At 44.9% G+C, this 13,548-nt stretch overlaps 2 protein-coding genes across 6 annotated transcripts in view; both read right to left on the bottom strand.

Annotated features, from left to right (window-relative positions):
- The window catches only part of PDPR (pyruvate dehydrogenase phosphatase regulatory subunit), a 29,454-nt gene extending 25,788 nt beyond the window's left edge, over positions 1-3,666 (bottom strand). Inside the window, exons 1-2 of one of the 4 annotated variants that reach the window (XM_068955854.1) lie at positions 3,576-3,666; positions 2,372-2,675 (exon numbers count right to left, since the gene is read on the bottom strand). In XM_068955854.1, the coding sequence (XP_068811955.1) occupies positions 2,372-2,601 (230 nt within the window). In that variant the 5' untranslated portion in view covers positions 2,602-2,675; positions 3,576-3,666. The remainder of the gene's footprint in view (positions 1-2,371; positions 2,676-3,575) is intronic. The other 3 variants (XM_068955853.1, XM_068955852.1, XM_068955856.1) reach the window with 3 other exon arrangements.
- Positions 3,667-3,947: 281 nt separating this feature from the next.
- GLG1 (golgi glycoprotein 1) overlaps positions 3,948-13,548 on the bottom strand; it is an 89,381-nt gene continuing 79,780 nt past the window's right edge. For both annotated transcript variants that reach the window (XM_068955393.1, XM_068955394.1), the window contains exons 23-26: positions 12,980-13,087; positions 12,192-12,312; positions 10,178-10,284; positions 3,948-9,667 (exon numbers count right to left, since the gene is read on the bottom strand). In XM_068955393.1, coding sequence (XP_068811494.1) covers positions 9,500-9,667; positions 10,178-10,284; positions 12,192-12,312; positions 12,980-13,087 — 504 coding nt within the window. In that variant the 3' untranslated portion in view covers positions 3,948-9,499. The remainder of the gene's footprint in view (positions 9,668-10,177; positions 10,285-12,191; positions 12,313-12,979; positions 13,088-13,548) is intronic.

Below are 13,548 nucleotides of genomic sequence, written 5' to 3'. Positions count from 1 at the left end.
AAAAGAAGGAAAAAGGGTATTCCCACCTTTGTCCATACTGCAAGCTAAATACCACTATGTACAGTCAAATGATGCCACTGCTTAACCAGTTTAGTCAACTTTGCCTCTCAGGACAGGTCTGTCACATGGGAGAAACTTAAAAACTGTAAGTGGGATGATGCAGGGCTAGGTGCAACCTCTAGAACGCTTTTGGTTTAGCTCACTTCTGTAATTTTACACAGAAAAGTTTCTATCATAAGCTCAAGCCTACCTGATTGTTTCTTCTTCCAAAGTGGGATTTCTTTCGAATGGAAATAAACTTGGGTTTCTTTGGGTCTTACATCTCTGCTGGCCCTCTTACTGTGCAACAATTACCATGAGACAGATGCACCTATTTCTTTTCTCTCATTAAACTGCCCTTAAACGCTTGTCTATCAAACTATGTGGTGAAGAGCTGCTGCAAAGATAGAAGACCTACCAAAAACTCTCTGCAGCAGAAACAAGTGAAGACAAGACAATTAGACTGAGGCATAGCTCTCACTCAACCTGCTTCCACAGCACTTCCAAGCCATCTTACCTGTTGCTAGAGCAATCCTGTACTTTCCCGTTTGCTAGACAAACCTTTGACAACATTACTTTTGGTCTAGCATCTGCACATTCTTACAGAAACTCAGCACAAGAATCAGTTGCGAAAAGTGCTCTTTTTCCTATGTCCTTAAGTCAGTCACAACAGAAACAGTGGAAGCATGGTTAACCATGCGTACCATAATTTAATGCTAAAGGTTTGGTTAACGCAAGATTGTTCTTCTTCCTCGAGCATGCACATAGACTGAGCTTGTGCAGCATGTAACTCAATTAAGAGCTATAATGGGGTATTCATGCCCCAACCTAAACCAGTAAGGACTACATTCCCTCACAAATGGAGTTTAGCAGCTAATTTCACTCAGAAACACACTGCTTACAAGGTCTCAGAGAAGACTACCCAATTTCCTGTCTTTGCAACTGTGAAGACCTTGACGCTCCCTGCTTCCCAGCAACGCAAAGTCAGGAAGCCACAGCTAATTACTCTTGAAAGCAGCATCAGGTGGGAAGCTCTGAGCTAGAAGGTAAAAATTCTCGGTCCAGCATGTATTTAGGGTGGTGGAAGCTGCTGTGGTAAACACCTCCTGAAAGCCCCAAACACAAGTTAGCACGATATCTCACGCCAAAGTCCCCAGACTCCTTAACGAAAACACCAAGGATTCACTTCTGAAGCAGAAATCTAGACAACAGGAAAAGGCTAGACAGCAAACTTGAAACAGGACCTGTGTACTCTGGCACAGACTTCAGATCCAACTTGCCAAAGAGTATACAAAGTCGTTTTTCTACCTTGTATTCAACCAAATTGTAACGGGCTTAACTGTTTTACAGAGAGGCACTAAATCCCTCTAATAAAGCTTTTAACCAGTTTACAGGGCTATGGTTAGGTTGTTTCTACAGTATAACCTCCACATCTCCTGCAATCTCTTTGAAGTCTTGCTAGTGGTGTCACATTTCATTTACCTATCCCAGCCCAGTTATAGAGAAGGTCACTAGGGGCTGCATGGTGTCTACAGATTTTTAGGTCTTCTAACTTCATTATAAATGTTTTGTTAAAATGTTCCATCTTTGCAAGCTGTGTATGTTTATTTTTATTTTTGGCACACTCAACACCTGTGAGTAAAACACAGACAAACTTCAGTCATATCACTCTTGGGCTACTCCTAATGCCAGTATGTTTCTCATAGGGCAAAAGCATGTAAGCTGTTCTAATTCTTACAGCTCAAATTCTTACATCAGGCAGGCCTGAATGTAAATCTAAACCTCCTCCAAACGTATACACACATTAAAAAGTGCAAGTAATTTTGCCTGTCCTGTTATTTCCCACGCCTACACGCACGTACCTTCAACATTCACGGCTGGGAGTCTGCAGAGGAAAGTCTAGTAAACGAAAATACCTTATACTCTGAGTCTCTTTACTTAGGAGTCAGTTGAGAAGTTAGCAAGATCATAATGCTGGTTGAGTAGAAGCTTAGTGGGAATGCGAAAGCTCAGATTTCAGGTCTTTTTAGTTTGTGACCTCTTGTCTCATTTGGTGGAGGGGAGGGAAAAGGGAGCGACAGGATTTTTTAGAAGCAACCTTTATGGCTTCATCATACAAGGGATAGCCTTTACCTTGCAAGACTGCCCTGTGCGTGGCAGGTCTGCCCTGTGCGTGTGAAGAAGCAGTAAGTCTCATTACTAATGTTCAGTAAAAGCCTATTCCGTGGCTCCAATACCAGATAACAGGTAAAAATAACACATTACGTAAGATGCTGCTATACATGCACATTCTATCTGTTTATTTCTGTGAGGAGAAAACCTTAATCCTTACCTGCCCTGCTCAAGTAAGACTATATCCTTCCAACCCAGCTTGGAAAGATGATATGCCACTGATGTGCCCATGATTCCACCACCACAGATGACAACCTGCGCCTGTGCTGGCAAGGAAAGTGGGTGAGGTTCTGCTGTACTTGAGGTACTTCGCCGGGAGCACGTCGTCATTCTTCTCCATCTTGGGTTAGCTGCCCGCCACCGGACATCTGACAGTAATCGGAGAAACATCCTGGCAGCTTTTGGTCAGTTTTCTTAAAGTACCACCCTAGATGCGTTCAGACGTTAGCTCAGTACCACTCCTTCTAGGAAGGAAAGACGAGAATCACATTCCTGCTTGTCTTATTATATACAAGGTTGGCAGTGGCAAATATCACATGGTGTACTGGGTATAAGCGAACATGTGAACGCTGATGAGTAAACAAACAGGACAGCAGTTATCTAGTCCCCGGGGAACAGTACTGCTTTTAAAATGTAAACTTCGATAGATCAAGTAATGGATATAGAGTATCACACCTTTATTTTTGATGGCAGCACAACTTGACAATGACCAAAGAACAAGACGAGAGCTGAAAAAAAAGGAGCAAGAATGCTCTCATACCAATAACAGGTAGATTAGAGAGGGTCAATGAGCACACACAGAGCATACACTGGAATTCGTCACGGACTCTCTTTAAAAGGCTAAGGTGAACAGGGAGCAAAGAAGCGCGACGTTAACGGTGCGATCTCAGCAGCGAGGGCAAGGGGCTGGAGAGGCGCTTTCCGACAGCGCTGGTTTCGCAAGATGCTACCCAGGGACTCCTAGCCCGCCAAGAGCGTACAGCTGACAGCAGTCAAAGCCGGAATTTGGCAGCCAAAATCCCGTTTCTCCTCTTCTCCAGGCTACCGCTGTCCCCCGCGCGTATCCAGCGCTCGGCTCCTGCCCCCGGCGCCCCGCTCCAACCCTCCGCGTTCAGAGAGAAACGGCCTCGGACGAGCGCCCGCGGGCAGGGGGCAGCGGCGGAGGCTCCGCGCTGCCCGGCGGTGCCCGGCGGTGCCCGCAGGCCGCCCGCGCCGGGGCCGCCCCCTCGCCTGGGCCCCCGGCGGGCAGGCCCACGGCCCAGCGCCGAGGAGCCGCCGCGGGTGAGGGGGCGGCGGGGCCCGGGGCGGGGGGGCGGCGGCGGTACGCGTCGCCGGCACCGGGCGGGCCGGGGGCGGCGGCTCACCTGGGGGAGGGGGGAGGCCTGACTGACCTTCCGCGCTTTACGGCCGGCACACGGGGCGCGACAGCCGCCCTGCGTCACCGCGCAAGCGCCAATCCGAGCCCGCCACCGCCCCCCCTCCCCCCCGCCGCGTGCGCTTGTTGCCGGGGGGCGGGGGGAGAAGCCCCGCCCCACGCGAGACCGGCCCCTCCCCCGCCCCGAGGGGCCGCCGCCCGCCCGCGGCGCCCTTGGACAGGCCGGAGGCGCCGTTAGAGAGGCCCGAGGGCTTTCCGCAATTAAACCATGAGCGAGATGGACCAGGCTGAGGTTCAAGGGGCGGTGACTCGTTTAAAAAAAAAAAAATTAAAACTAAAAATAAAATCCCAAAACAACAAGTAAAAACCTGCAGACTCTTTTTATTAAATTCTCCCATTTCATCTGTACAGAAAAAAATGCACATTATGTTCAGAATCTCAGTAACATCTCAAAATTACACAGCATGAACATGTAAAAACAAGAAACGGCCAGGATTTTATACACAGAAAGGAAAACAATTTACAAAAAAGTCTTGTTAATGTCACATTTAAAAAAAAAAAGACTAAGTTCAAAACAGCTTTTGCTGTACAATATGAATTTGCTGGGTCTCTTTTGTACACTAGCTGGGGAGGCTCGCAATATCGTCCCTATACGCTAGTCAGATCACTAAGTGTACCTGTATTACCCCCCTCTTACCCTCCCCTACAGACAAACATTTCTAGTTTCTCTGGTATTTCCCCCCCTTCGGTCCAACACAAACGTTAGTCACAGTTTCCGATCACCTCCCCTTCGGCACGCACAAGCGTCAAAGCATCATCTACGGGCAGAAGTCAGGCCTTTCCCTCCTCGCCCGTTTCTGTACGCACGCGCTTTTATCGTTCTGGGGCAGCGCGGTGGGTTTCGGGTGCCGCCGTCCGCCCAGGAACCGCTCCTCGGGGCGGCCCCGACCTCCAGCCCCGCCGCTCTGCAGAGAGGCGGTGGCAGCTGCTCGTCGCCAGCGCGAGCGGCGAGACGCTCCCTGCCCGCCCGGGCCCCGCGCGGCCGACGCCAGGCAAAGCGCGACCCGCGTCCGGCAGGGACAGCCGCGCCGAGCGGGTCCGTGTTGCTGCCCGCTCGGGCGAGCCCACGCTGCGAGCGGGGTCCTGGGTATTCGTACCTGCCCTGCCGCAGGGACCCATCAGCTTAAGTTCTGGCCTCAAGGTGGAAAGCCTGTGCAAAGATCAGTACCTGGGAGCTGCTCGTAAGAGTCTAAAAACCATACGCAATAATGTATTTTTATACAAACCAACGCTAAAGCAGTTGGGAGTCCACAGAGCTATTTTAATGGGGACAGAAGTGTTAGACGAAATGCTCTGATCTTGTACCACGCTTACGCACACACCTCAAAACTACCCTTGTAAATCAAAGCTGGCAAAGGAAAAAAAAAGCACTACAATCTCCTTCCAACTAAATAATCAAGTTGTGTTTTAACAGAAGTCACCGTCCACCCTGAACACACTTCCACAACAGATTCAAGGGATCTCGGACCTGTCACGCTTTCCTCCCTACTGTACCCACACACAATAAGTTTCTGTGCTGAGACTTGAAGACTGCTGTGCCAGAGCCCTCTCCGATATTTGCACACAATATGCCTACTGTGGATTCTTTCAGAGCAAGATGATTGTATTTGCGTGGATTTTAAATGTCAGATTCCAGGCAAAATTCTTAAATGACTTTGCTAGAGGATTATTTGAACTTCAAGAGGGCTTTTCAGACCCTTTTCTGTGACACAGACACATGGGTACTCAACTCTCAGACTAGCTGGACATTACACGAAGTCTAAGAAAAATGGTTCCTATCCACATCAGTTACAACAGCCTGAATGACAAAAGCAAGGCAGGGGAATCCAAAGTCGGAACGAAGGCAAAGAACTTGATTTGACCGACTAGGTAAACAATAAATAAGGTTTTTTTTTCTCCTTAAAGTCAACAAGGACAAACACTAAAGGGCTAGCAGAGTGGAGTGATGAGGTGCACATGATGCACAATCCACCTTGCCCATGTCATCTAAACACATGCTGTCAATTAGGAAATGCAAGCTAACTTGTTAGCCCTTGTAGCAGGAGGGAAAAGGAGAGCTGCATGCCATGCTGGTTATCAGTCATCTACCCTTTCCATACATCCCCAGGAGCATCAGCATAACCATACCTAGAATAAGCTCTCAAACAGAAGGTGTCCCTATGACAGGGAGAGACTCATGCAGTATGTGGTGGAACACAGCCTTCTCCACTAAGAGGCGAGGGTCATAAGGAGGAAGGCAGACCAGAAGTTTTGCCCCAACTGTTTTTCTTGGATGACACAGGTATTTCTAGTACTCAAATAGATCATTAAAGTTAAAAGGCTTCCTTAAATTAACAGCTAAAGAGCAACCTTTCTTACCACCATGCATTTCTTTCCTGCAATGGAAAGTGGTTGCCTGCAGGCAAGAAGTTGTGCTGGCAACAGCACAAGCAGGTTATTTTTGGAAGAGCATTTGTGTGAGGGTTTTTCTTGTGCTTTTAAGACCTCTAGATGTTTAGGTATATGTGAAAAGTAGGCAAACATCTCTAGACTGGGATTGGTAGATTTCTAGTCATTAAAAAAAGCATACTTGGTCATCAGCAGTGTCAGGAGGTCCCTTTTCTAAAATGTGAATAGTGTAATGCTTAATGACAAAATGGCCTGGGTCCTTTGACCAGGGTCGTACCTTTAAAAGGTGGGTCTTTGCCCCTGTGGCAACAATGGGCATTTGAGGGAATCATGCAGAAATTTTGGTATTCTACCTTCTGCTTTGTAGGCCTCCTGTTGCATACCCATAACACCACTGAGCACTCTCAGTGAAACCCAATTCCCAGGTGAACCTACTGACAGTAAGAAACACCGCAGACTGGAGCCTCCTAACACAGCTCCCCAGGCACCGGGGCAGTCTGTTGCTTGTTCCATCCGTGTGAAACTCTGCTAAGAAATCTCCTTAGCAGTACAGAGGCCCAGCTAAGAGGAAAGTCTCAGCAATAAGTCATCCAGCAGGGATTGTGACTGCAGGCAGTTAAGGACTGAGAATACTGCTTTAAAGAACACGACTGCACGGGCTTGCATGTGCTGGCTAGAAGAAGCCACACGTTCTGGGGAATAACACATACTCTAAAACCATTTAGAGCACCGCTCTTACTCACCTAACGTTTAAGTGTCATGCCAAAAATACATCACTGCACTGTTTCCAAAACCAACAAAAACAGAGGAAACTTGCTTCCTATATCTTAACCGTCTTCCAATTAAAAAGCAAATAACTAGAGGCCTTATATCGGAAAGTAAAGACAGCAGTTACTTTCAGAGCTAAACAGGGATTACGTTCAGAACTATGGCTACAAACTTGCAACGCTTCATTGCGGTGCCATTTGAAATTTAGGGAAAAACGCTATTTCTAGATGATACACTACCTAACTAGGCTTTTCAGGCTAATCAGGTTACAAAACACTTCCTCAAAAGTCACAACAGTTAAACCCTCCCCCACTGAAGAGCAAGTTAATTAGGCTTGATAGATGTTCAAAAAGCAGGACTTGTGCCAAGCAAGCAAGACTCTGTGCACAGATTCCATTTCCTTTCCCTGCAGCTCTGTGAACACGCTCCCCATCTCTACAATAGTAATTCATTTCAGCACTTTGACTGTCAAGTGAAACTGTAGACTTTTATAATCACCAAACTAACATCTGAGTGTTACACCCCTGTGCTACCTCAAGAGGTGTGATCAACCATTCCTTTTCTCTTCCACTTCATGTTTACAGAGAGCCAGTTAACCTGCATTAGGCACCAGGGAACAGGGGTGAGTGAAGGAACTGAGGCTTAATTTCTGTTCTACTTACCACTTAACTGGGATCCTATCATACACACCAGCTCTCTGCTGAATCTTCCTTGCTCAGAGTTTCTCTATTGTTTGCCTTGCGTTCATAACACTTTGACTTAAAAACAGAAGAGCTCATGAAAGACTCCCATTGTAAGTCTACGGCTAGATCGCTAATCATTTGCTGTCCATCCTCAGAGCGGGACAACAAAGACCTGTTTGGTGAATAACTTAATTTTGTACACCTTTCTAGCACTTCATAAAGGCAGCAAAAGCCATCACAGTATTTTGTACGCATTGTTCTGTACTCACAGCATCATTAACACATCCTGGTCCACATCCAAAGTGTCTCAGATCATCTCTGCTGCTCCTCTAGAGAACAGCACAGAGGATTGGAAATGTCAGATCTTACCTAGCAGTGCACTAAGTGGGAAAAGAAAGCTTCAGCCTAAGCTTCAGGACAAGTTCAAGCTTCAGCCTAAATTGGACAGTTTCAGGCACATGATTTTTACTGCAGCACACACAAGTGAGCACATCTAAAAGGCTAGTAACATCCTATTGTACATGTACATCCTATTGTACATGTCGACTCTCATGCAGTCACTTCTAGGTTTCAGCACCACACTCAGCCTAACTCCTCAGGTTTCAACCACAGCATGTGGTCTAAGACCTCCACTCCTTGTATTTGAGGAACAGAGATGGTGGTAAGTAGCTTTCACAACTAAAGGTGTAGCTATTTCAAGACACCTTCTTTGGGCTTTCAGGTATGACTATCAGCTTTTGGAAGTGTAACTATATATGGCCTAAGTGTGCGCACTGGTGGTAACAACTCGAAAGCTATTTCCCTTAAAGATCCAGATGTTTCTGCCCTTCGTGCAACACTATAATCTCCCCCTCCTCTCCTGCTTGATATCCTAGACCAGCACCTGTGTCCTACATCCCAGGAAATGCCAGTTTCTATCCTTAATCAACTGTAGCTGTGGAAACTAAAAATACTCTTCAGTGCTTCAGTTCAAGCAATTAAGACCCAGACAGGTCAGTTACAAACCACTGCACTAACCCCCAAGCAACTGTTCTACAGTTAGAGATGCTGAGCGTTCAATCACGTCCCACATCACTGGCAAAGCGCACTATTGCCAGTATGTCAATACCATCTGTAGACAGTTAATTCAGAAGGGTAACAGCTTAGCAGCAGCAAAGTAAAATAAATGGAGTGTTAAAATTTGTCTGCATCATCACTGATAAAGTTGACTGAGTAACTGATCAGGGCACTTAATGCCCACTGACAGCAGCACTGTACACTACTGACAGGCTCTATATGCCTTGTGTCTACACCATGTCTTTGATCTACTGAAATGCAAGTTGTACAGCTCGCACGGTATTTGATCCTGGTCAATATTTTATTCTATCTTGCGAGTGGCAGAGGACGAAAGGGAGGACATCTTTTCAGCCAAAAAAATCCACAGTAACAAAAGCACGATAGTCACTAGAGGATGACACCAGTGACTGGTGTCCTTAGGTTGTCCAAGACTATGCTCTGAAGATGCTTTACATAACATAAGATGTCCAAAACAAGGCCAACTGTGGTGTAAAATGCAATTTACCCTTTAATTTCCTGCCTCAATTTCACCCAGCCACAGAGAATGACTATATAACCATTACCTAAATCATATAGTTGGTATGCAGATATATGTCTTTCTTTAAAAATTTACTTAAAAACTGCTTGAGCTGCAGGTCATGTCAGTCTGGTTTGGAGAGTGAAGGCAGTTCCAACAGTACAATAGAGACTTGTCTACAGGCAGGTAAACGAGAGTCTGCTAACAAAGGGGTAACGAAAGCTGCTGGCTGGGCTGCCAATGTTGCACACAAACTTTCATAGGATGAAGATGCCGTGGATGAGATCCAGGATGGGAAAACTGAGCCAACACCTGCTGCTGTTCTATTTTTTTTTTTTTTTTTTATTCTCCTCTCACAAGAGGGGGTGGGTAGACTATACAGAGGAGGGCTGTACAAAACTGGGCACTGGGCAGGCATTTCTTCAGCAGGCAATCCAGGCTCTACCTGTCCTTGAGCTCTCTTGTCACCCGCTTGGTGATGCGTCCACACATCAGGCCGATCAGGAAGAGTACACAGATGCCCACTGTGATCACAGACAATATATAATTCTTGGACGGAGAGGTCATAACTTGCATGGCAAGGTCAGAAAAGCCTTCTGCTGGGGCAACCTAGTGGTGAGAAGAGAACAAATGAGCCAAAGAACTGTGCTTTGCACGGGACTCTCACACAGGTCATTTATGAGGTTTAATCTCTGCTACCGCTATTGCCTCCTCCCCCAGTCAAACTCGCCCTGAACCACAAACAAGCGGGCCTGTAATGATTCATCTAAGTGAACAACCACTCAGGGAGACAGCTTTCCAACAGGAAGTTCTGGTGACCCCATTCATTGCCCTAGACCTTCTCTGCAGGAGACCAAGCCCTGCATGCCCAGAAGACAATTTAATTCTGCACTGTTGCAGATGCATCCCAGACACTGAGAAAAAGAATATATAAATAAGTAAAAAAAGGAGGCCAGATTTCACATTTCTGAATTAAAACTCAATGCTGTACTTCCTTCAAAGACACATGAATTTCACTACAGCTCAGCTCAGGCTTTTAATAAGCAGTTTACAACAGATCGGTTTAATGAAAGAACCAATGCCAAAAAAATGGTTTACTGAAATGCTTTACATACTCACCTTTGCGGCATAGCTCCACATCTCAATGCGATCATTAAGGCGTTTCTTGCATTCAGGCTGCAACCTCACGCGCTTATCTTCCAGAGCTTCCATTAAGCATGACATTTCTGCAATGTGTAGAAGATAGTATTATAAACTAGAAACAGTGCCTTCAGTGGTATGCTATGAAGAGGCTGCCAGAAAGGGACATTCCAATTCTAAAGACTGACAGTTACATAGCTTTTTAAACAGACTAGCTAATCTGATAAACTGTCTACCAAACCCTGTTTTACTCTTGAAGCTAGCAATTTAGCAAAGATTTACAATTAAGATGTTTTGAGAGGCAAGGAATTTTGACTTCCAAGAGTCTGACATTATATATCCTTGATATGATTTATATGAGGTTAAGTGTTATAAACGTGAACCTTTATTGAGCTGTTCTCCAAATTCTGTGCTACTATCCTTTAGCGAGAACCAAGATCCAATTCAGGAAGAAAACCACAGGATCTGCCTAGGATTGCTAGGCATTTTTCTTGGTTAACAGAACGCTCTGGAAAGGTTTCGCTTCCTGCATTCTCACAGTCCTGTGCAGAGGAAACGGAATCACAACGCACTGGGTGCCTACAGACCGTCTTGGCTAATTCATAAGCTTTTTTACGAGTTCAAATATGAGACACTGACATTTCGTGTGTCCTTTATACTTATGCTGCCTTACTTGAATAATCCCTAATTGGATGTTTTCTGCTTTACAATGAAGAGTTATTTCGTTCATAGCAGGCAAACAGGCTGTAAACTTTAAACTAACCCCAGACTTTGAAACACAATTGTTAGTTCAAACACCCAGTGGCAGATCCCTCTCTAAGCTAGACTTCTGCATATCTTCAGTGCAAACACACCAGAACACACACCAAAGAATTAAGATAAAACAAGAAATAAACAAAGGATAATGCAAAATTTCAGAAAGGCATTCAATAACCATCATAAAAGAAAGATAATGACCAGGAAAATACGTGGCCTGCTATTTCTAGTGACTACAAACTCAGGAAGATAGAAATGTTTAAAACTTTTTTTTTTTTTGGCACTAGCTTTTCTTCAACAGCCATACATACTAGCTGTTAATACAACAGCAGTAACAAAAGGCAAGAGGGTGATCCCAAACAGAAGAGAAACAGGTTAGGAAATATTTAGATAAATGATGTTTCAAGTGGCCTGAAGCTGCTGAACTCTGTCTTAGGGGACTTGAAATGGTTGATGAAATCTCCAAGCCTTCAGCAGCTACATGAACTTAGAAAACATAGGAAAGATTGCCTATCTTCTGGCAGACTGGAGAAGAAAAAATATGCATCTTTAAGCAAGGAGGGAAAAAAGAGGATCAAAAAAAGACTTCAACTTAATTTTATCTATCAAAAATTCTGAAACAAAAAAGCAAACTAGGAACAATTATTGACACAAAGAAGGATCAAGAGGGATTTGCCAAGAACAGATCTTGTGAAACCAATCTGACTTGCTTCTGAAAGAGGAAAAACTTAATTCCAGGAAAGCTTTCGAGAGTCTGATATAGCACTGTTATAAGCCAGCCTGGGAGCTGTATCCTATATGAAACTGATACACAGTGGAGATAAACATGGTTGAAAAATTCAGTCCACGTACTTAAGAGCTCATTTTTCAATAGAAGGATTTACTGAGACGGGATTTTACAGAAGGGTTATAGATTTGGTATCATGCACTGTTTTCAGTAATGACATGAATGAGGGAACATGTACTTATTAAATTTGCAGATAAGCCTGCAAGGATATTATATTAGGATTGAAGAACTGATTCCCGCCTTGGACACAAAGGAGAACTAGAACACTTCCTGACAACCCTTCTAGTGCCATGACTCGAACAAGGGCATCTACCACCTCTGGAGCCGTTCCACTGCATCACCCGCAAAGGATTGGCAGAAATATCTGGCACTTAAGATAATGCTGGTAAGGGAATACAGCTTAAGGCCCTCAGGATAAACAGGTTGCATGAGTAAAGCACAAACACTTACGGCGTCCTCTTCCTGGTGGAATGGCAGCGCAGTGGTGTTTGATGTCTAGGGCACAGGCTGTGTGAAGCACTGGGTCAACAAATATATCTGCTTTGCTTTCCTTCAGCATGTTGAGCACTTCCTGGGGAAGGAGAAATAAGTGCATCTCAAGAAAGGAGGGAGAACAAAACAACACAGATCATACCACTCAATGTTTCTGAAAGGTGGATCAACTCTTTTAATCCATGATCACAGAAAAACAATGCCATTACCAGATGAGAGTACAAATGCTGGTCTAGGCTGGATTAAACGTCCTGCTTTATAAGGGTGAGCATAGTTAAGTTCACTAAATACCCATATTAATGTAAGATACAAACTCAGTATACCAGAGCTACTTTAGTTAGAATTGAAATAAATGCCACAGCTATCGGGGCAGTTTACACAACTTGATCACAGCCAGGGCCTAGGCCATACTTAGCATTCAGGAAGCTTGCAACTGAGACAGCAGCAGAAAACAGATTAGTAACAAGAAGCTTTGGCAACCATAATCAAGAAAGGATCCAAGTTCTGGAACAGCAAAGTATACTGCAGCAAAGTATACTGCATTGTAGGCACAATTTTCACTGGCAAATTGAAATTGAATTGAATTGCTGCAGGCCAGAATTGAGATGGGCAAAGAAGTCTGCAGAGCTTTGGCTTCACACTAGCTAGAACATGGTCTGGGGTGTGATCTGGAAGACTATTTAAGAACACTGACTTCTGCAGGGCCGGGATGCCTTTTAGGCATACGTTCAATTTAATTCCTTTACCTTCTTGCACATTTCAGTTTTTATTTTCAGCAGATTCACTTTCAGACACTCTTCCACCTGCCCAGTCTGCTCCTGAGCTGCTGCTTCTTCTGCACACAAGTTGGAAATCTATTTTGAAAGAAGTATTTTAATATTAATATATGTCGTACACAACAATCGTTCTGCCTTTCAACACATTTTTATCTCAACACATTAGCCCATCACAGGGCTAATATCCAGAGCCAAACACAGCCTGGCTCGTTCAATACGCATATCCTTCCTAACCCAACAGCAAGAAGTCAGTATCGCTGTACTGAGAGGAAGGCGAGGAGAAAAACAGCACAGAAATATTGTTAAGACATGAAATAAGCAATACTTGAGACAGGGATTATTAGGCTATTAAAAGTAAAAGCTCAAAATCTGACTGTATTCCCGTTAAAACCGACAAGGCCAGAGAACATACCCATTTTTCACAACAGTAACGCAACATATTTCCATGGTTCTAAGTACTGATGAGATGCCAAATGCCAAACTCTACTTCATACTCGTACTGCACAGGAACCTGCAATTCTTACACATTAGGCAAAGGT

Source organism: Struthio camelus, chromosome 10 (assembly GCF_040807025.1).
Source record: "Struthio camelus isolate bStrCam1 chromosome 10, bStrCam1.hap1, whole genome shotgun sequence".
NCBI lineage: Eukaryota > Metazoa > Chordata > Aves > Struthioniformes > Struthionidae > Struthio > Struthio camelus.
This window is presented reverse-complemented; position numbering and strand designations above follow the sequence as displayed.